This window comes from Cydia splendana, chromosome 9 (assembly GCF_910591565.1).
Source record: "Cydia splendana chromosome 9, ilCydSple1.2, whole genome shotgun sequence".
NCBI classification, from domain to species: domain Eukaryota; kingdom Metazoa; phylum Arthropoda; class Insecta; order Lepidoptera; family Tortricidae; genus Cydia; species Cydia splendana.
In genome coordinates, this window is record NC_085968.1 from 20088478 (window position 1) to 20110362 (window position 21885).

At 36.6% G+C, this 21885-nt stretch overlaps 1 protein-coding gene across 1 annotated transcript in view; it reads right to left on the minus strand.

Annotated features, from left to right (window-relative positions):
- Window positions 1-1879: 1879 nt before the first annotated feature.
- LOC134793910 (zonadhesin-like) overlaps window positions 1880-21885 on the minus strand; it is a 48584-nt gene continuing 28578 nt past the window's right edge. The window contains exons 17-31 of the mRNA XM_063765625.1: window positions 20832-21011; window positions 20144-20344; window positions 19200-19388; window positions 17512-17716; window positions 17273-17292; window positions 17032-17229; window positions 12851-12990; window positions 11769-11912; window positions 11033-11236; window positions 7534-7632; window positions 6988-7131; window positions 5813-6022; window positions 5260-5404; window positions 2894-3034; window positions 1880-2032 (exon numbers count right to left, since the gene is read on the minus strand). Coding sequence (XP_063621695.1) covers window positions 1899-2032; window positions 2894-3034; window positions 5260-5404; window positions 5813-6022; window positions 6988-7131; window positions 7534-7632; window positions 11033-11236; window positions 11769-11912; window positions 12851-12990; window positions 17032-17229; window positions 17273-17292; window positions 17512-17716; window positions 19200-19388; window positions 20144-20344; window positions 20832-21011 — 2354 coding nt within the window. The 3' untranslated portion in view covers window positions 1880-1898. The remainder of the gene's footprint in view (window positions 2033-2893; window positions 3035-5259; window positions 5405-5812; window positions 6023-6987; window positions 7132-7533; window positions 7633-11032; window positions 11237-11768; window positions 11913-12850; window positions 12991-17031; window positions 17230-17272; window positions 17293-17511; window positions 17717-19199; window positions 19389-20143; window positions 20345-20831; window positions 21012-21885) is intronic.

The window sequence follows — 21885 nt, forward strand, 5'->3', positions numbered from 1 at the left end:
TGTTCAAGGCAAGTCCGTCATACTCCATACGTCCGACTTTCGTTAAATCAGAGATTACCAACTGTTTTTGCGACTTTAATATTATAACGATTTGATAAGGTATCAAAAAATCCTCCTGACTTTGCGCATGATGTTACTTTATTAAATTTTGATCTCAGTAAATTAAAAGAAACGATTATAATTCATTTTAAAATTACTATTGATCTTTTATTTCGGAAATCAAAAAAATAATATATGTTTAATTATTTGCCAAAAAAGGTTTACCACCCCATTTTGGTAGTATATGCCGGACTTGCCTTTGTTTTAGAAAAATGGTGTTTATTTCGAATCTGAACCGTATATTAACAAGTTTAAAATACACTTTTCATTGTCTTGATCCGTTCTTTTTAGGAATTTAACTACGAACATATACGCACCCATAGATTGGCTGATATCATAACTAGACGGACTTCCCTTAAACTGCACGGGAAGTCCGTCTACTCGCCGAATTTAAAAAAATGCCATTGTTTTTGCTTAATTTGTGCTTGAAATGATCTGTCACTAAGGCTAAACTATTAATTATTAAATTCTTCATCGTATGCGATTACAAGCAGTAACATAGGTGAATAATTAACGGAACTAGATCACTCCAAAGTCGAAAAAAAATAAAGACTTCGCCACAGTGACCTTACTAAATAAAATAATAATACATCTAAGATACAATACAAATTTTATCCTATAGCCGCCTAGATATCAAAACTTGCTAAGACAAATGCAATTTTGATTTGTCAATTGAATATTAAAACCAGAATGAAATTGGAGAACTATTTATAAGCCTCTGGGCGGCTAGAGGTTAAACATAGCAAATAAAAGCACTTCGCAATGTTTAATTTAGTCAAACAAATGTTATACTGGGAGACATAAAATCAATCGTTTTTAATAGGGAATATTACGCGAAACTCTGCGTAGGGAGCACCACTACCACAATCCATCACAATCTGGAAGTCTACCGCAAAGCGGACGAGTTGAAGTTTTGTTATCTAACCTCTCTATCACTCTTGCAATTGCATATTCGAGAGATAAACAGAGGCGGATAGCTGAATTTAGATTTTCGCGTTTCCCGGTAGGCCCTTGTTCAAACCGCCTTTATGCATTAATGTTATATTTTATTGTCTGTGAAAACTTGTCAAAAAACAGTTTAGGCACAGTATGTATAAGTTACTCTATGGTTTGTTAGAGGCGCTAGTGCTGCACTCTGGCGGCAGAACATTGCAGTAATCCCCCCAATTCTACTAATGCTAAAAAAATTAAGGAGAAATCATTATATTGGAGCATTTCACGAAATTGTCTAAACGTTGTCCGTACAAACGCGAATGTCTGAAGATTTTTGACTGTCACAGTGGATGTAAAAATACTCAGTAAAATAATCATCGACTTAAAACGTTGAAAAACTGTAGGTTTGTATGAATACAAAATAAATAGCTTTTGTACGGGACTGCCCCTGTTATGTATTTTGTGTATCCCAGTAAAAAAATAAAGTACGTGTTTTCTTCTTCCTTGTATGGACTTGGGGGCGGTGTTAAGGTGGCCACTGACGAGCCTTCCAACAGTCCAAATATCGTGGCTGCAATCCAAAATCGGTCCGTGAATGTCAAAAACGTACAATATTTAATATTAGGATGCCGTCCATTTGGATGAATCCATTGTAACGGCATCCATTTGGAAGGCTCGTCAGTGGCCTGCTAAAGTACGTGTTAGTTTTGACGGTTAGAAAAACAAGCCTGATGACTGTGATAATGTGGTTTCTCTGTGACAAAAAAAATGGAAATCATGCACAAGTATCTGAAAAAAAAAAAAAGTTCGTAACACAGTAGAAATCCTACCTATTTCCAACAGTATCTAGTATATCACCTCAAATCCTACTTGGGATCGACCACTGATCCACAAAATATAGGAGCGTCCTTTGCAAGTATGTAATATAGGAAACTGCGATCGGCTCTGAATATCAACTGCCTAATCGGTTGAATTGCGGACAAAGTTTTCACTATTACAGCTGAAACAAAACTAAATTTTAGATATCATAATGAGATCGAATATTTGTGGAAGCAACTTGCGGAATGAGTTGCCTGCCTAGGTTTTATACGTATATTGTTATTGTAATATGATCTTTAAAAACCCGACAAGTGCGAGTCGGACTCGTCCTCCGAGGGTTCCGTGCATTTTAGTATTTGTTGTTACAGCGGCAACAGAAATACATCACCTGTGAAAATTTCAACTGTAGCTATCACGGTTCATGAGTTACAGCCCTACCCCCAGCTATAACAAGAAATACTAAAAACATAATAAAATAAATATTTAAAATTGGGGCTTCCATACAACAAACGTGATGTAATGGTACGGAACCCTTCGTGCGCGAGTCCGACTCGCACTTGGCCAAATGCGTTGGGATAACTTGAAAAGATGGGTAAGACAAGATACCCTTTAAACGGTGGTTCCGTAAAAATCTGTTCAATCATACCCGAATGCACCTTTTTGGTTCTTTACACACGAAATATTTATACGAAATACAATTTATATTGATCATGATGAAATGTGTTTCACAAATCTCTATAGTTTTGTGACGCAGTAGAATCAAAAGAAATTATTATTTTTTGCAACGCTGTAGAACATAAAAAATAATCGGGTCCCGTTTTCACCCGTTGGGTACGGAACCCCAAAAACATATCAAAATGGACAAAGTTTTTCTTAATGTTTATTCAATTGTAGGAAAATGAAAATACTTTTATTTTGTTTAACCTTAAGAAACACAATATCACATTCATCAAGCTGTACAAAAATCCTGTTACTGGTATTGTATGCTTGTACATTTTATTTACTACAAAATAAACAATTGTATAACGTTTTAATAACCATTAGTTGATGTCTGCGACCGAACCAGCGAAGAGGATATATCCGTTACAGACAATGTAGTATAAGAAGCTATGATCACATCTGAATGTTATTTCTTTGGGGGGAATTGGATCGATGACCGCCGATGTCGCTTCGACTACGATGGCTGGAAATAATGATAAGTGATAAAGTAATTGAGTATTGACCAGGTATTAGTGGACAAAAAGTGGAAAGGCAACTTACGATAAACAAACCAATCACCTTAAAACAAGGCTCGGAACCGGTTTTTTCTTCATACAAAAAATACCGGTATAATTACGTTCTTTTTCGTTCTTTGGTTTATTATTTCATTTTTGATGGGTCAATCTAATAATACGAAGTCGTTACCTAAATACATGATTCAACCCTACGGAAAAAGCATAAAATAATTAAAAATATTGGATAATTTTGGGATTTAAAAGAAAAACCGGTTCCGAGCCCTGCCTTAAAACGAGGAGGATTGACTTGAAATTGAAATAAAGGAATAAGACATGGACTACAAGAGCTAACATGTTTGAGATCCCAATGTTGTGTTAGAATATACCTACGATCTATTAACTACGAATCATGATTACCTAAATAATAATAAAAATATAAACTGAAATAAATGTCATATACTAAGAAAAAGTGACCAAGGCCTCCAGTGCCCCAGGCTGGAATCGAACCAGCGTCCTCTGCTATCGCGGCAGGTGCCTGAACCACTCGGCCACCGGGCCACAGGGACATTAGTCAAATTTTCCAAGTATATGCACTTCCTACTGAAGGCTTGTGGCGCCCCCTGGCCATCTCTAAGGTAGAACAACAAGCCTTCAGTAGGAAGTGCATATACTTGGAAAATTTGACTAATGTCGCTGTGGCCCGGTGGCCGAGTGGTTCAGGCACCTGCCGCGATAGCAGAGGACGCTGGTTCGATTCCAGCCTGGGGCACTGGAGGCCTTGGTCACTTTTTCTTAGTATATGACATTTATTTCAGTTTATAATTTATATAGTAGTGTTTCTACTTGATAAAAAAACAAATTAAAATATTTTCTGAAAAATAATTTAATTTGTTCAAATACTTCATAGTAATAATAAAAATGCCTAAAATTATGTAACCACAGAAACCACATTCTCACTGTTTTCTAAACCATGTAGTTGTCAATTCTGTTAACTAACTGTTCAATTATTGGACAGCTCCACAGAACAAAACGGTGGACTGAAGCTCCAGATAAAACAGGAAGGCTCGGTCAGCTCTGAACTCTATTAGGGGAGGGGGTGGAGGACCCGGTCTGGGAAGTCCTACAATACCTGGAAGAAAAGAAGATACAGCAAACGTTGAATATTAGGGGCAGGCAAGATAATAATATGGGAAATTATGTTGAATTTTCTCTGACCCCGTCTGTTCCATAAAATCTACGCGTAAATACCTACCCTATGAAGATAAATATTTAACACCAGAGTTGCTTATACTCTTAATACTTCTACAAAGACTACAAGCTAGTAAAGATGAATATGAAAGTATGAAACCCTATATTCGTTTGTACTATTTAAATTTAATAAACATAATTTAATTGTGTGCGAATATACCTAGTTGTTTTGCTTTAAAGATCCTTAGACTACCTAAAACGCATTCAAAACCGTATGCTAATACCACATTATCACAGTAAAATCAGCAAAGTTTACATTTAATTTATTTTTGATTGAATAGGTACTCTTTTTTAATTTTGTTGATCACAAATGTTTTATTGATATAGTACAAAAAATGACGCATATAAAAACGGTTTAGTTCTGCAAAGTTTAATTAAACCTTATTGAATATTTGGCCAATTTTTCTAGATGTCGTTCTTTGCTCCACAGAACATGGTTGTATCTTGGAGTCTTATGTAAAAGAGGAAAGGTCGGTCGGCTCTGAACACAATTGATTGCGGCGGGGGCGGTGCAGGCAATGCCCTTGTAGGTATGATAACACCTGGAAAGATATGGTACATTTTGATGCAACTACTTCATTTATATTTTGGTAATCAATAACAACAACAACTTTAGATAAAACACTCATAGTGTTATGTAACTCACTATTTAAGCCATCATCGTTATATACGTTGTAAACTCTAAGATTTACTTAATTACATTTACAATCCAGGACACTTCAGTGATGGGTCACTAGGTATATTTTTACTAGAAACCTATTTTTTTATATATATTTAATTTATTCGTTACCCAATCCCGTTTCTAGTTTATTAGTAGATTGTGTCTCCTTGTACAAATGTAGCAAAGCATTCTGCTCTACTTTATGTAATTCCCTTCCTTTATGACTCGACTCCCATCTTATGAATTTAATTATTCATGACAAAATTTTAAAGGGAAAAAGTTTACCATTAGCAGCAGCAGCTTCGGATCCTTCCTCGTTGACTTCAATGTATGCCTTCTGGATGGCCTTCGATACATAGGTGTTCTCTGAAGTCTTCAATAATCCTGACAGTCCGGAGTCCTTACTGTCGAATATTTTGGTAACGCCCAACTAGGAAATGGACAAACATGGTTATGTGAGGAACGTATTAAAATGTTCCTTAACATTATAAAGTGCTAAGAGAATTCATTACTAAGCTGTAAAACTGCCAGTCAGTTTGACCTTTAGAAGAATTTTAGACACATACAATGACATACATGTATTAAATTCTAAATGACGATGAAGACCAAATTTAGGCCGAATACCCTGACCTTAATCTGGTTTTAGGATTGATATAATTTTACTCCAAAACCCATGTCCTTTTTTAAATTCAAGCTCCTCCTTTCCTTCCTTTCTGCCTTTCCATATCCTTTTTGAAAACAAGAGTCTATTAGGTAATAACTAACTGGAAAATATTCAAAACTGGCAAGGAAAACGGCTAAAAGGTATTGAGCAATTTGAGAGAAAAAACATAACTACCTTTTTAAGAATATCAGAAAGATCGGTTGTCGTTTCAATTGTGAAAGGTGGCAGGTACACTTTAACTTTCTGGCGGCTCAAGCTTCCCATGACTTTATCGAAGTTTGGTTTGACTTGCAGGTTCTTAGCGACTTGCAAAAGGCCATCTTTCTCGTTTGGCAAGACTACGACCATGCTGAAATTGTCGCCTTTGTAGAACATTTGAAGGACCTAAAATAAAAAAAGAAAACGTTTATAACTTGTATAAAGATGACAGATGTCTATCACAATGAAAAATGTACTGCGGTCAACGTGGGATTGGAACACACAACTCTGGACTGCCGGTCCAACCTGTAACCAATTACACCAGATGCCCGTTTTCATCCTTCACAGCGCTAGCGACATCTGAATACCCTGATTGGAAAGTTTACAAACTTAACCAATCCAGAAGACATGCGTCAGAGTATGAATAATAAAGCGTCGTAAGGCACGACCTCATACGAGATGGGAAGATGACGTCGTCAGAACCGCTGGACCTTCGTGGCTACAGGTGGCCCAAGACAGAGAGAGATGGAACCGTTTGGAGGAGGCCTATACCCAAACAGGGGTTCTTGCAACAGAACCATAGTAAAAAAAAAATAACTTATGTACATACACCAATACTTAGAATTAGCATTACTTTTAACACTTATCATTATTTTTTATAAAGTTAGATTATTAATTATTATATATAAGTTAGAATATGAATAAGGAATAAAAAAAACATACTAAAAATTAGGAAATAGTAATACTTAGGTTAAGATGAAAATCTGTAATCTTCAAATGCAAGCAAGAAATAAAAGGCTTTTTTATTTTTATTTAAATAATAAATAATAAATAAATAATAAATAATAAATATTAGGGGACATCTTACACAGATCAAACCTAGCCCCAAACTAAGCAAAGCTTGTACTATGGGTACTAGGCGACGATATACATACTTGTATAGATAAATACATACTTATATACATAGAAAACAACCATGACTCAGGAACAAATATTAGTGTTCATCACACAAATAAATGCCCTTACTGGGATTCGAACCCAGGACCATCGGCTTAGCAGACAGGGTCACTATCCACTAGACCAGACCGGTCGTATTTATTTATTTATGAATAATAAATATAGGTAGTTTAGTTGCTTATGTGTGAAATTACCGTGCAGTTGAGTTCAGGAACTTCTCCGTAGTTGAACTGTCCCTCTTGGTACATCAGACTGGTCTTTTTAGTCGTTCCATCGCTCAGGTAGAAATTTGCGTCCTTGATGGTATTGTTTTTGTTGAATGCGTAATGCCATTCACCCTAAAATAACCAAAAATCCATACTTCAATATTATAAATGCAAAAGTGTGTGTGTTACCTCTTTGTTGAACGGATTTAGTTAAAATTTGGCATAGAGATAGTTTGAGTCCTGGTAAAGGACATAGGATAGTTTTTATGTCGGAAGTCATCCCTAAAGAGGGTGGAAATGAGAAAGTTAATGAATTGCCTGTTAATTGGTGTAAGCAGTTAAGCTGACTATGCTAGAAATTATTGCCATTCGATTTTATCCAGGCGCTGTACTTAATCTAACTGCTGGTACTAATTCTACGCAGACGAAGTCGCGGGCAAAAGCTAGTATTTAATAAAGGAAATTAATGGGTGGGTTATTAATTGTGTTAATAATAATGTTTACAGTATTACATTAATTCGTGTAGATATTTACCTTGAAGTAAATAGCGTTGACTAACACAAGTCGTGTTAATGCTGACAGATCAGAAGGCTGGATCAAATCATGAATTTTATTGTTGGTTTGGCTTTCGACCTGAAATAAAATGTATTTATTGTTATAAGTTAAATAACAAAAATGTATAAAATACATCATGATAATATGAAGCATGGTAGCATGATAAGTGTGCATTACTTTATATTTTACGTATTAAAAAAATAAAATATCTTTTTTGGAGTCTGTTAAAAACAAGTTGTGTTATTTTTGTCAGAGGCGGACCAGATAGAAACATAATGGGTCAATTTCACCAAACGAGCATTTTTGTCTAATTCCCATGGAATTTTGAAATACCAACATTACACAAAATAAATTATGCTGATAATTTCATAAAAAATATAATAAACATTAATTTTCTTATGGGATAAAAATATTCATAAAACTATAATAGTTATTTCAATTTAAAATTTTGGTCAGGGCACGGGAATTAGTGTGTCCATGGGAATTAGATTTTACTAGGACGGAAATTATAACATGGCACGGGAATTGTTTTCTTAACTTATTTTGGTAGTTAAAACTATTATTTTTATATATTTTAATCTACAATAATATACTGCAACCATACTGAAGTGGCATCGAACATATTTACGTTCTTTAATTTTAGTTTCGGTCGACAAATCTACGAAAGTATGATACACTAAAAACTACGTATTTGACTAATCGTTTCCTTTTTTTTAATGGCAACTAATCTCTCTTTCTTAGTAAAATGTACATATTTCAAAACCATAATAAAGTATACGAAACAAGGACAAGTTTACGAAACTACTCAAAAGTAGTTTCGTAAACTTGTCCGCCTTACATACAAAACTATTCATTAAAAAGTGTCATTATGTATCTGCCTGTAGATAGGTACAAGGTGTATGATCTGGTATATGGCCGTATAGGAAATGATACTAAGAAATAAATAGGGGCACAGTGAGAAGAAGTTAATGTGTAAGTTAATCTGAAGAAATCGAATATGCTGCCTTCATAAATTCATAACACGAAAAATTGTTTGAACACATATGAGGTAAGGTGGGGTAAGACTATCACCGGGGTAAGACTATCACTTGTATGGAATCCTCATACTGTTAGTCTTGCCCCGATCAAAATAAAGTAAGTTAGTCTTATCCCGCCTTACTTTACACATAGGTATACAGGGTGTCCCTGCCCTCCGGGAAAATCTTCAAAGTGTAGGTTGGTTAAGTAATTTCTCAAAAATATCATAATCTTCCTAAAAAAAACTTTCTAAAAAAATACCCCCTGGCACTGACTAAAATAACCGACTTGGTTTCACATTACATCTCAAAACTTTTTTTTAGTAGAAGAACTGCGTTGCGAGACTTGCATCTTTTTACATGTAATGTTTTTGATAGGATCCCATCTCTTTTTGTAGGCTGTCCTTCTTTTCGGGTAATCATACCCATACCATACTGATACTATGTATACACATATCATAACTATACACATCTTTATTCATACTCACATCGTACATCGTAGTGTACCTTTTACTTTCCCTACTAATTGTAAGAACTAAAAGGTAACGTTGTTATCGCATATATTTCTATAGGATTACAAACTTATTTATGCAGTTATTAGATCTTTAGAACGTGCCTAATATTGCAGTATTATTAGATTTTTATTGGCTTAAAAAGATAAAACCTAATTACGTTTCAAATTTGGAACTTGTGGGTATGCTAGAAGTACCTTAGAATAATGATGACAGAGATACTTTCGCATTTATAATAAGTATAGTAAGAATAGGATATATTTAATTTTTCTTGTACCTATTAGAAAAGCTAATTTATAACAACTAATCTATTAAACGAGCAATTCTTGTATATATTTCGGGGATCTCGGAAACGGCTCTAACGATTTCGATGAAATTTGATCATATATGAGGGTTTTCTGAGGTGAAAAATCTATCTAGCTAGGTGTTATCTCTGGAAAAACGCGCATTTTTGAGGTTTTAGGTAGGTATATGTTTTCCGAGCAAAGCTCGGTCTCCCAGATATTTAAACTTCATACGGCATACGCTGTCAGCTGTCAAATTTACAAAAAAAAACATTGTAAATATGATTCATTTTGTTTCATTTCATGTAACCTTAGGTACAGGTATTATAATATATTATGTAATAATTCCAAAAATAGTTTTATGTTTATATAATATTTTAATGTTATAATATGATAAATTTATTCATTGATGTACTAACAGTACGAGGATTCCATACAAGTGATAGTCTTACCCCAGTGTCGTCTTACCCCACCTTACCTTACGTATTAAAATTGCCCGGGTTATTCGGGTCCACCCTGTAAGTATGTACTATAGTACTTATACTAAAAAACCGTTCACAGATTTTTGTGCATTCTTTAAGGTTTCCTTAAATGTAAAATAGAAAGCTATACGTCATATTATTATTACATATAATATATATTCAATGCCAATATATATATGTAATAATAATATGACGTAAACATTGCCAATTAACTTACAGTGTCCCCAATGAAAGATTTGTTGACAATATATGTAATACTTTCTAATTCTCGTGCCACTTAATCAGCTGTTTTAGGTAAATATTCCATGGGAATTAGGGCACGGAAATTAGAATTCGTAATAAAAAAATTCGCCAAAAATTTAAATCGTGTTTGATCAAACTGTTATGTTATCGCTTACATAAAGATACATAAAGGGCTCCTAAATATGACAATTGTTATTGAAAAGCTATGTGGGAAATAAAATTTATAAGGGGCATCAAAATTAGAAAAAAATTGTCGCCCACCCGGATTCCGAAATATTTACGCGATTTGCTCGAACACGCCGCGGCTTGACGTACATCCGCTTGCTTTGAGAAACAGCCGAATACTGCCAGTACAGGTGAGGCGGGACACGAGGCGGTTCAAATACAGACGTCGGCTGTCAGAGCCCTTTGAGTTTTGCCGACGAAATTGTACTCGCGCGCTCGGACAAAATTTAAACTTCGATCACGAGTTATTTACCACAATGAAGTTAATAGTGTATGTGCTCAGTGATAGTAAATATCATCTAGTTTAAGTATTTGACGCTAAATTAGTGATACTAATGTAAAATTTTTCGTAGGATTTTTCATTATGCTCAAAAGTAGATTCCGGACAGGGCACGGGAGTAGTAATTTGAGCCTTTAGGTATTTTTAAATGAATTCTAAAAACCAATTAAGCAGTGAATTCATATGGAACTCGGTGTGAAAGTGTGACTTCTTTATGTAAAAAAAAAATGGTAAGTATTATCTGATGCTAACCCGCGATTTTCATCACGGACAGAAAAAAAATCGTGTTCAGAAATTGACCCTAATAAACATTTACAGTCGAAATACTATTGGGGGCATACAGTTTATTACGCACCTAAAAATATTTTTCTATAAAGTTATTTTTCTGTAGAAATATTATACACAACCTGTAAAATTAAATTGTAAATGAAATTACCCAAGAGTTGATAGTATTCGCAGCTTCAGTATTCTTACTAAAGTCGACTTCTTGGGTGCTGGCGTGTACAACGTCGACAGAATCTTTCTTAAAACCGTCACTCAACGGGTATTTCAGATCAGAGTATACTCTGGCGGCTGTGGAGAAGGTGACACTGGTTTGGCCTTCGAAGGAAGAAGCCAAACTGGGGAATGCAGAACGGATCTGCAAAAAAAGGTTTGGAAGCTAGTACCAAGAATACCATAGTAACAGCAACAGTCGTAACAAAGTGGATATTCTAAATTTGCAATAAAGTTTATGAATTGACAGTTAGGTAAGAAAGAGAATAGTCGACGACCGCTTCTTCGTACAAACGTAATTTTCATTTACCTCTTTGGATATTGAAATTTTGGAAAATGTTTTTACACAATTTGCTGTTTATTAACCATAGCTATGTTTGACTTTATTATATTTTTAGACTATTATAAAAGTTAGGAGCGAAAAACAAATGTACAAAGTTTTAAATGCTTCTAACTCTGATAATACCTAATTAAGAAATTTAAATAATCAAACGAAGGGTGTTGTGGTTAATTAACATAAAATTTTACAAAAATATTTTCTATAATGTTAATATCCCGAGAGGAAAATGGGGACTACGTTTGTATGAAAAAGCGTTTTTGCGTGGACGTCCACTTTCGTCATAACAGTATAGACTAGGTACTACACAGTAGTTTGTACACACAAAGGGTTTTTTTACCTGTTCTTTGCTGGAAACATTGAGTACTGTGCTAAGTTGCTTAAAAGCTTCTCCGATGGTGTACAGAAACAGTTGGACTAGCGGAGTGAACACCGAATATGGCGACATAATATGATTGGTTCCCGGCTCAGCTATCAATCGTTCCTAAAACAAAAAAATAGATTAGATTACATGACCGGATGCGATTCCTGACCTTGCAGAAAGCTATTTAAGGATGACTCACGTTAGACCGGGCCGTGTCCGGGCCGGAGCTTCCGGCGTTTACCTTTCTATGACATGACAGGTGATCACGTGTTGCTTTCCATAGAAAACGATGCGACGGAAGCCCCGGCCCGGACACGGCCCGGTCTGACATGAGTCATCCTTTAATTGTGTTTTTAGCTCTTAAGAACAAATTTCCGTGGATATCTCTTACCTATTTTTTCCCTACCGTAAAATACTTATGCCTACTTTGCTCCCCACCGGGTAATTGTGCACAGTTTTATATTTATGAAAACTATATCGTAACCTCATTTAAGTGTTACAACATGATATTAGTGATGGTCTACTTTAAATCGGTTTATGTATCAACATAACTAAGGTAAACGTACTGCTGCTCGACACGGTCCCAGTACATGTCATCTTGAAACTTAAGTTGTCAATAGAGGTGACAGCAAGGTGTCATCTATTGGGCATTAGCATGTCGAGCACTAGTACCTTACCACAATATATTAATTTTAAAATTTACATTAAATTTCGGGTTTTAGAGCAAATTTTGGAGCAAAGTAGCCATTTTACGGTAACCGAAAACGTATCTATTGGAAATGCTGATTATTATTCCTCATTTCAGTGTTACAATTTATGATAGTTAGAGTGATGGTCCGCTTTAAATCGGTTTATGTATCAACATAGGTACCTACCACAATATATTAATTTCATAATTTACATTTTAGAGCAAATTTTGGAACAAAGTAAGCACATTTTACGGTAACCAAAAACGTATCTATAGGATAGGAAATGCTGATAATGTAAGTAGGTATATCACTTATATGCCAACATGAAATGCCCAATTGATAAAGTTATTAAAATATTACAAAACTTACATAAAGGAATTCGCCATTGAAGACAGTGACACCAGCTTTTAGGTTAGCCTCGGCATCGCTGCCACTAGAACCCGAAGTTGGCTTTGCAGTGGTAGGCGTTTCTATGATCACTGGAGTGTTGGTGGTCGTGACAACGGGTCCTGTAAAATTTCATATTCTTTTTATAAAAAGATATAAGTATATATTATAGGAAATTTTTACACAAATTAACTAAGCCCCACGGTAAGCTCATGAAGGCTTGTGTTGTTGGTACTCAGACAACGATATATATATATATATAAATACTTAAAAACATAGAAAAACAACCATGATTTAGGAACCAATATCTGTGTCATCACATCACACAAATAAATGCCCTTACCGGGATTCGAACCCGGGACCATCGGCTTCATAGGCAAGGTCACTACCCACTAGGCCAGACCGGTCGTCAATATATCGATCGGTTATATGTTTTATTTCTTCTTCTTAGTCATAATCACTCGTCAGCTTTGCAGTGGAAGGCGTTTCTATAGTCACTTGGTGGTCGTGACAAAGGGTCCTGTAAAATTTCATCAATTTTTTATATGTACTCTTGTCAGTGTAGTCGTGGTCATTGAGGTCGTTGTGCCGCCTTTTTTACTGTTTCTTGTCATGCTTCTCTATTTATTGCATGTCGCACACACAGATTGTAAGGATGACCCGGTGAGAATCTTCACTTGGTTGGTCCATCGCATTGAGGGGCGCAATCTGGATCAACTCTGCTCTGAACAACAAGCCTATCCATGGCGTCGTCTATCCTCTAAATACCCAAGTCAATTTTCGCGCTTTGGAATTTGGAACTTTCTTTTATTTCTAGAAGAGTTCAAAACTTGAATTTAATTTGTACTTGTACAAGTACAGTCGCCATCAGATATATCGGAGCGGCCAAGGTGTTCACAATATCTGAACACGCGCTCTAACGCCCTGACAATAGAGGCGTGTTCCGATATTTGTGAGCACCTTGGCCGCTCCGATATATCTGATGGCGACTGTACGCGGGGACTTACGAGGCTATAGATGGAGTATAAACGCAAATTAAGTGAACCTATTCACAAGCACCACACTCTTTTGTGGTCACTAAACATTTATTTTGTGCTCAAAATTAATGGAAAGAAGGAATGATAATAATCTTATCCCCATAAAGGTTGCATTCGGATGATGACTGCAGCAGCGTAATGTTGCTGTTGCAGCGCCACTGTCAATCTCGATATAATGAGATGAGAGTGACGGATTGAACGTCCTTATCGCGAAAACAATGCAAGTTATCAAATAAATTGACAGCGCACAGGTCAACGCTTCAACAGTATCGTTCTCTGAATGTAACGCTTACAGTGCGATACTAAATTTTAAATAGGCGTCTTCCGTTTGCGTAACGTTTCCTAATCTGTTTCTATATATATCTAATCGTGATAAACATACCACATTGTAATTTTTTTATTAAAGGAAAACAATTGAAAAAATTACGCTTACTACATTTATTATTGGTTTATTATTGGTTTATACCACATCGTTCTGCTTTCACGCAGGTATTCTTAGAGTTCCTGTAGTATCCCTTGTTGCACCTGCATGCTGGCTTGCAAGGTACGACAATCTTGCCGATCTTGAAAGGAGCCCGGCATTTGGTGCCGTTGACGTAATCGCTGCATTTCTCGCCGGGGCAACCTGCAGGGCACTCGTCGTAGTACTCGTTGGGGCCATCGCATTTGAATGGTGCTGAAATAATATAATCACATGTAAAATACTTTCAAACGAAATCATTCTTTTAAAGCCACGCCCTGCTTAAGCCTCTAGTTCTTAATACAAAGCCATATATGGCAGTTATATCCCAAAAGGAACCAAAAAAAAGTGATTAAAACAACTTACGGCAAGTATAAGCCTTGATACATTTCTTGGTGACACGGTCCCTTTTGTCGAGGATGCCGCATGTACATCTGGGTGGGTCGCACACTATTCCCACTGGGCAAGTTTGAGGAGAGTTCCTGTTTTTGGGGCACCAGTCTCCTTCGCAGGCAACGGTGGGACAACGATTATACATCTCATTGTCGGGGCAAGCTGGTGTGGCTGAAAGGTTTTTATTGAATTTTACTAATAGATAAAAAAAAAACTTACATCGAAACTAGGTTACGAAACTCCGATACTGAAGGCGGTCTAACGGTACCTATAACTTCAATTTGCAATTGATAGCAGTAGGTACCAATTGGACTATCCTCGTGCATTACATTTACAATATACACTCGGTTTCAATTTAATTCGAAACTAGGTAAGGTAGCATTTCTTTTGTTTAATTGTTTTCTAAAACAAACGAAAGTCACCCTAATTTACTATATACAACAAGGTTCAAATTAAACACTTTGTATGATGAGCCTTACGAGGTTATACTGTTCGGCAGCCTTCGGAATCGGAATTATCGGAACTACTCGTATTTATTATCCACAAGTTCAATACGTAATTAAGTATAAATAACAGTGTTCTTTTTGGTTTTATTTGGGCGTTTTCTCTCATTCACGAAATAATTTTGCCTCAGAACTGCGTCATTCAAATAATAACCTCACCACAACGAAGATATTATTCGAGTTAGTTTTGGACCATAGTTTGGAGATTTACTTAATATAGTAACAGCACCAGTCATGGGACATTTAAGAGGAAATTTGGAGTATTTATGCTATTTCCCTTGTACATGTAAATGGTCTTCCGCTTAGCGTGTTAAAAGATGAAAGTCCTATCCGCCTTTCATGTTTTAGGCGTGTTGTATCAAATATACTGCAATGAGTTTCCACATAATCAACAAATTAAAACTATGCTTTTTTTCTCCAGTCATGGACACCAAAGCTCCAGTAATGGGCCCCCGGTAATGGACGTGGATCCAGTAATGGGCCCCCTATAATGGACATTGCTCTATCAGTATAAAATATTGAAATGGGGAATAAGTTATGGCAAAAAAATAAATTTTGGTATAAGCTTTTATCGCTGAATGTATTTTTCTTTCCACAGCCAATTATTATTGTATTAGATTCATCGAGACAATTCTAATATACCCAAACACAATTAGTTAGGGTTTATTGCGATAAAGTTCCCATGGCCACCTCCTGTCTCCATCATCAGATCAAGTCCATGTTATCATAATATTGCATTATCATCCGATTTGCATACTTAATTACGTACTTACACAAAATTTCAACTGAATCGGAAATCGAAAAGTGGGTCAAATTCAGCTACCAAGATTTGACCCACACTAACTAACAAGGCAAGTTAAATAAAAGTTTGGAAAAACGATATTAATTTATCCTAAGTCCGAGAATACCTCCTGGTTGACATATTTCGTAACTACATTTTACTTCTGTATTGTTTAAAACATGAAATTATGGCATGGCAAGCATCATTATGTCAATTGTCCCATCATAGGAGGTATGCAGTTTTACAGCTCCTATAATGGGATTGGGCCAAATACCACTATTTTTTTACATCTGTGGAGTCACAACATAGTGTGTTGTATACCTTATCTCATGGTAAATGCAATTAACAAAACACATTCTAGTTTTCATCAAGTATTAATTAATTAAAATTTAATAAATTAACTCACCTCTCTTAGCGAAGTTGTTAAGAATTTTTAGTGATATTTTTTTTCAGTGGCACGACAACTTTTGGGTTGACGCACATTTCTTAAAAAATAACCGAATTTAATAAAAATTCAAACATAATCAGCTCTAGGACTCTTATTTATGATAAAAATATATCCAGTGTTTATAAACTACTTTTATATACTTATTTTAGAGGAATTGTGTTTTTTTGTCCCATTACTGGTTCCGTGTCCATTATAGGGTATACTACTATATAGTTGGATGGTTTTTGGATGGTTAACTTAAATAAAACACATGAGCGTAGGTAATAAAACCCAGACATAAAACAAATAAATTTTATGGATAACATGAAGATGACGCGCAAACTATTGTCTGGGAATTGAAACAACTGGATAAATATTTAATCAAAGTGATATCATAGGCAAGCAATACAATGTAATTACGATAACTTTGCCTAAAATTAAAGATTTCATAATATTATATTTGTTTAAATTAGAAATATAACAATGTCCTAAGAATACATATTATGTAATTTCTTATTTCTTTAAATCTTGTAAGTTTTATAACTTTTAGAACAGTACTTACGACATTTGCTTTCTGCCACGCACACATTGCTAGCATTCCTGTAAAAGCCTGGATTGCATCGGCAGCCAGTCCTGCAAACAGCTGGTTGAATCGGACAGTTGTATACCTTGCCAATAGAATCACAGGTTTGATTCGAGCAACCGCTGATACATGTGTCGAAGAATTCATTTTGACCCGTACATTTGTTATTTGATGTTGCTAGAAGAAGAAAATACGTCACAGCAAATTACAATTAAGTTACTGAGATTTAAGTCTCCTACTCTATATGTGAAAAAACATCTAGTCAGTTTAACTACATGATACTTTATATCTGATTACTTACTGTGTATGGCAAGGCTATACGTTAAGGTTATGATATTATTAGTCTATTTAAGTCCAATGTATGATTGATACACGCTACATTAAGATTAAAAAAAAACCGCTAATCAGGTTATAGTTTTCAAACGTTTTATTTGTTAAATGCAAAAACTTCAAAGGTACTTACGACACTCGCTTTGGGGCACACAGATATTGTTAGCATTCCTCCAAAATCCTGCTTTACACCGGCAGCCTTCTCTACACACAGCCGGTTGGATCGGGCAGTGGAAGATCTTGCCAATGTCATTGCAGCTCTGGTTGGAGCAGCCACTGATGCACGTGTCGTAATATTCGTTTTTTCCGGGGCACCGACAATCGGTTTCTGGTGCTGAACAGTCATTGTGCAACGTGGGGGGTAAGTGAGATTTTGTAAGCGAGGAGGAAATTAAAGACGAGCTTACAATATTCTTACCCCCGGAGTTACACACAATGATTTTCATCTTTCCTTTACTTGCGAAGAAAAAACTAAAGTTTAAGCTAAATAATAGGGTGAGTGCAGCACTACCGACTCAGTAAATTCATAGACTAACTTATACATACTGTGCCTTAAACTGTTTTTTGACAAGTTTTCACAGACAATAAAATATGACATTGATGCATCAAGGCGGTTTGTTAACAAGGGCCTACCGGTAAACGCGAAAATTAGTTATCTGCCTCTTTATCGCTCGAATATGCAAGAGTGATAGAGAGATTAGATAACGAAATTTCGATTTTCTTGTTTCGCGGTAGGCCATGTGATTGACGTGACGTGTGATGTGTCAATGTGGTTTGTTTACTGTATGTGCCACAAAGGTGCCACCTATGCAGAGCTTTGCCTAATATTACCTATTATTAAATACGGTGAAATTTCGAACATTCGTCCGCCATATTGTCATTTCTTGACAGGTTAGGCACCGAAGTCATCGAAGGCACAAACCTAAGGCATTCAGCCACGAATTAACATTTTGTGTAAAAAATATTTTAAACAGCTATAAAATTAATCAAATTAAATATTTTTAAACATAAACATTTTTTTTAATCATTTATTTACATACAAAAATATTAAATTATAATCGACATTATTTTAAATGTAAAAGTCCCTTATACCTTGACTTTAAACAAAGTATTTTACTTATCACCTATTTCTTTCGTATGAATTAGTGACATAATTAATTAATTCCCTATGGGGCTGTCCATAAATTACGTCATCGATTTTTGACGATTTTGGACCCCCCCCCCCTATCATTTCAGCCTATATACGTCCCACTGCTGGGCACAGGCCTCCTCTCATGCGCGAGAGGGCTTGGGCTATAGTCCCCACGCTAGCCCAATGCGGATTGGAGACTTCACATACACCTTTGAATTTCTTCGCAGATGTATGCAGGTTTCCTCACGATGTTTTCCTTCACCGAAAAGCTAGTGGTAAATATCAAAATGATATTTCGTACATAAGTTCCGAAAAACTCATTGGTACGAGCCAGGATTTGAACCCGCGACCTCCGGATTGAAAGTCGGACGTCATATCCACTCGGCTACCACCGCGTATACCCCCCCCTATAATCATCCAAAAATCATGCTTCAAATTACCCCATTTCCTCCTACTTCATGCTACCGTCATCCGATGTCCAGACCCCCCCCCCCCCCCCCTAATTTGAAATGACGTAATTTATGAATAGCCCCTATGGAGTTATAGCTTTTTTTTTTCAAAATCCATAACTCCCGCTGGAACAATATAGGCCTTTGTCCTTCAGTACACCTGCATGAAATAAGATCTTTTTTCGAGCAAGTGGTTTCCTTTTTTATTGAACTAAAAATGATGTCTAGGTACTTACTGCATTTCTCTGGCACGACGCATTTCTTAAGATTGTCGTCAAATACAAAACCGTCCTTGCAGTCGCATTTGTCAGGCTTGCATACATAACGCGGGCAGATAAGTTGTTTATTCTTGACCTTGTAGTCAGAGCACCTCCGTCCGCAGTTTATACCACAGCCGGGCTTTGCGTTTGGATCACCGCCGCATCCTGCATTCAATAACACTTTTCTTATTCAAAGTTAAATTATCTTACTTTACGTTAAATAACACATAAGGGCAAATCGCCTAGCGTGGTACGGGCATGTGATGCGGAGGGATGAAAGTCGTGTGACGAGAAAGGTATTACGAATGAATGTGGAGCGAAGTACGAGGAAGGAAAACCGTGGAAAAGATGGATGGACTGCGTGAGAGATGATATGAAACGAACGCAAGTGAATGATGAAATGTCGGGTGACAGAGAGGTGTGGAAGAGAAAGACATGCTGTGCCGGCCCCAAGTGAATGGGACAAGGGCAAGATAATGATGTAGATGATGATTTTATGTAAAATACGTCACTCATTTTAGGTTGCCAAACTGTATAAAAACAGCTTTGAGAGTTGTCAAATTAAATAGGATTAAAATAGAATCAATGGTCTCTAGAAGAGATCTTTCAGAGTTGCTTACGAACAATCGTACTCAGGTCAATGTGGGGAAGAGAAATACAATTTTTGGTTGGGAAAACGGTCATAGGGCAAGAACTCTTGTATTTGTACACGTACTTCACTCAGACATCGTCAGAAAGGAAGAGCTGTGCTCCTTATGCTTTACCAACCTTCTGTATGTGGAGTATGTGTACAAGCGACGAAAGAACTTAAGAAGACGGTCTTACTTGTTAGACGGTCTTCTCCACATGGAAATTTAAATACAACTAATTTTTCTGTATGTATGATGAGGTCCTGTAAAAGTATTATCATGATCACTTACCGCGTTGAGGACACTGGTTTTCAAGAACGCAAGTTCCATTGGCATTACGCAGGTAGCCTTCGGCGCAAACGCATCCTTTGGTGCAGGACTCGGGAGTTCTATCGATGCAAATTTGAGGCTTGCTCAATTGGCTGCAGTTCCTACGAGAGCAGCCGCCGTTGGTGCATGTCGAATACACTTCGTTAAGTCCACATGTTGGTGCTAGAAATAAAATATCAAGTAAGTGTATATAAAATGTCAAGGAAGTGAAAAACAGCCACGTAAGAGCCCTATCTCACTGAGGTCCAGTTCTGTAGGAATAGTTTTTTAATGAATCCCGCAAAAATCATCTCGTAGCTATTGACGTGCTGGGAAAGGGCTTAGGGTGGACATGTTTTATTTATCAGATGCATGAATAAATGTCGCATAACTAGACATAACATGACTAAGATTTTTTTTGTCACCATTAGACAGCAAATCCATAAAATTAAGAAACATACATCTCTTTACAAATTGCTTTTAGATTTTCAGTAGGAACAGTAGGTAGGTTTTTGGATGTACCTAGATTACTTCGTTGATAAATGTATATATCAATCATAATTTGCTGCAGTTTACTGTAAATGATATAGGAAGAAAAAAGGTGCAATTTAAAAGACTCAAATCATTAAGAAACGAAGAAGTTTGCCTAGTATGAAAAAAAAACACTCACTGCAATGTTTGGGTAAAACACATTTCTTGACGTTAGGGTCGTAAACGTAGCCAACGTTGCAGTCGCATCCGTTGTCGTAGCAAATGAGAATGCAGGCTACACCTTTTTTCTTATAGGTGGAGCAAGTCCTGCCGCAGTTAACGCCGCAGCCGGGGTGCGAGTTTGGATCATATCCGCAACCTGGGTGGAAACAATTAATAATGGGCCCTGGAGATGAAAAAAATACCGGAATATTTCACAACTCTAGAAGAAGACTCAGACACTCTCTTAGAATATGAAAATTCTGATGTGACACGGAATATAGTGTAGGTTATAGATAGAGTCAGATCAAGCTACAGGTGATATTCGGAAGACGAGTGCAGCAGCATTGCATTATTGTTTCAAATGCGGCAACGATTACAGTAATACAATTTATCAAGGAGATTGACAGTACCACCACCCGTGTTAACGCTAGGTAACAACTACATAACTGCAAGCAGTCATCATTCTAATGTCACCACACACTATCACCTTGGCCCTTCCTCACTATTCATGTTGTGCATAATGGTTTTCGTGAGAGATAATCAAATCAATCAAAACATAGTTAAGACCAAAACAATTCTTCTTCTTCAACCTAGCGTTTTACCGGCCTAGCGCCAGGGTCCGCTTTATTGCTTAGTCTTCTCCACTTTGCCCGGTCTTCGGCATCCTCAGGTGTGAGATAAGAATAAGACCAAAACAATTCTTCTTCTTCAACCTAGCGTTTTCCCGGCCTAGCGCCAGGGTCCGCTTTATTGCTTAGTCTTCTCCACTTTGCCCGGTCTTCGGCATCCTCAGGTGTGAGATAAGAATAAGACCAAAACAATTAAGGATGACTCACATTGGACCGGGCCGTGTCCGACCCGGAGCTTCCGGCGCATCGTTTTCTATGGAAAGCATCACGTGATCGCCTGTCATGTCATAGAAAAGTAAGCGCCGGAAGCTCCGGCCCGGACACGGCCCGGTCTAACGTGAGTCGTCCTTTAAGTATAAAAAATAATTATGTTGTTATCAAGTACAGGTGCGCGCCCCAGTT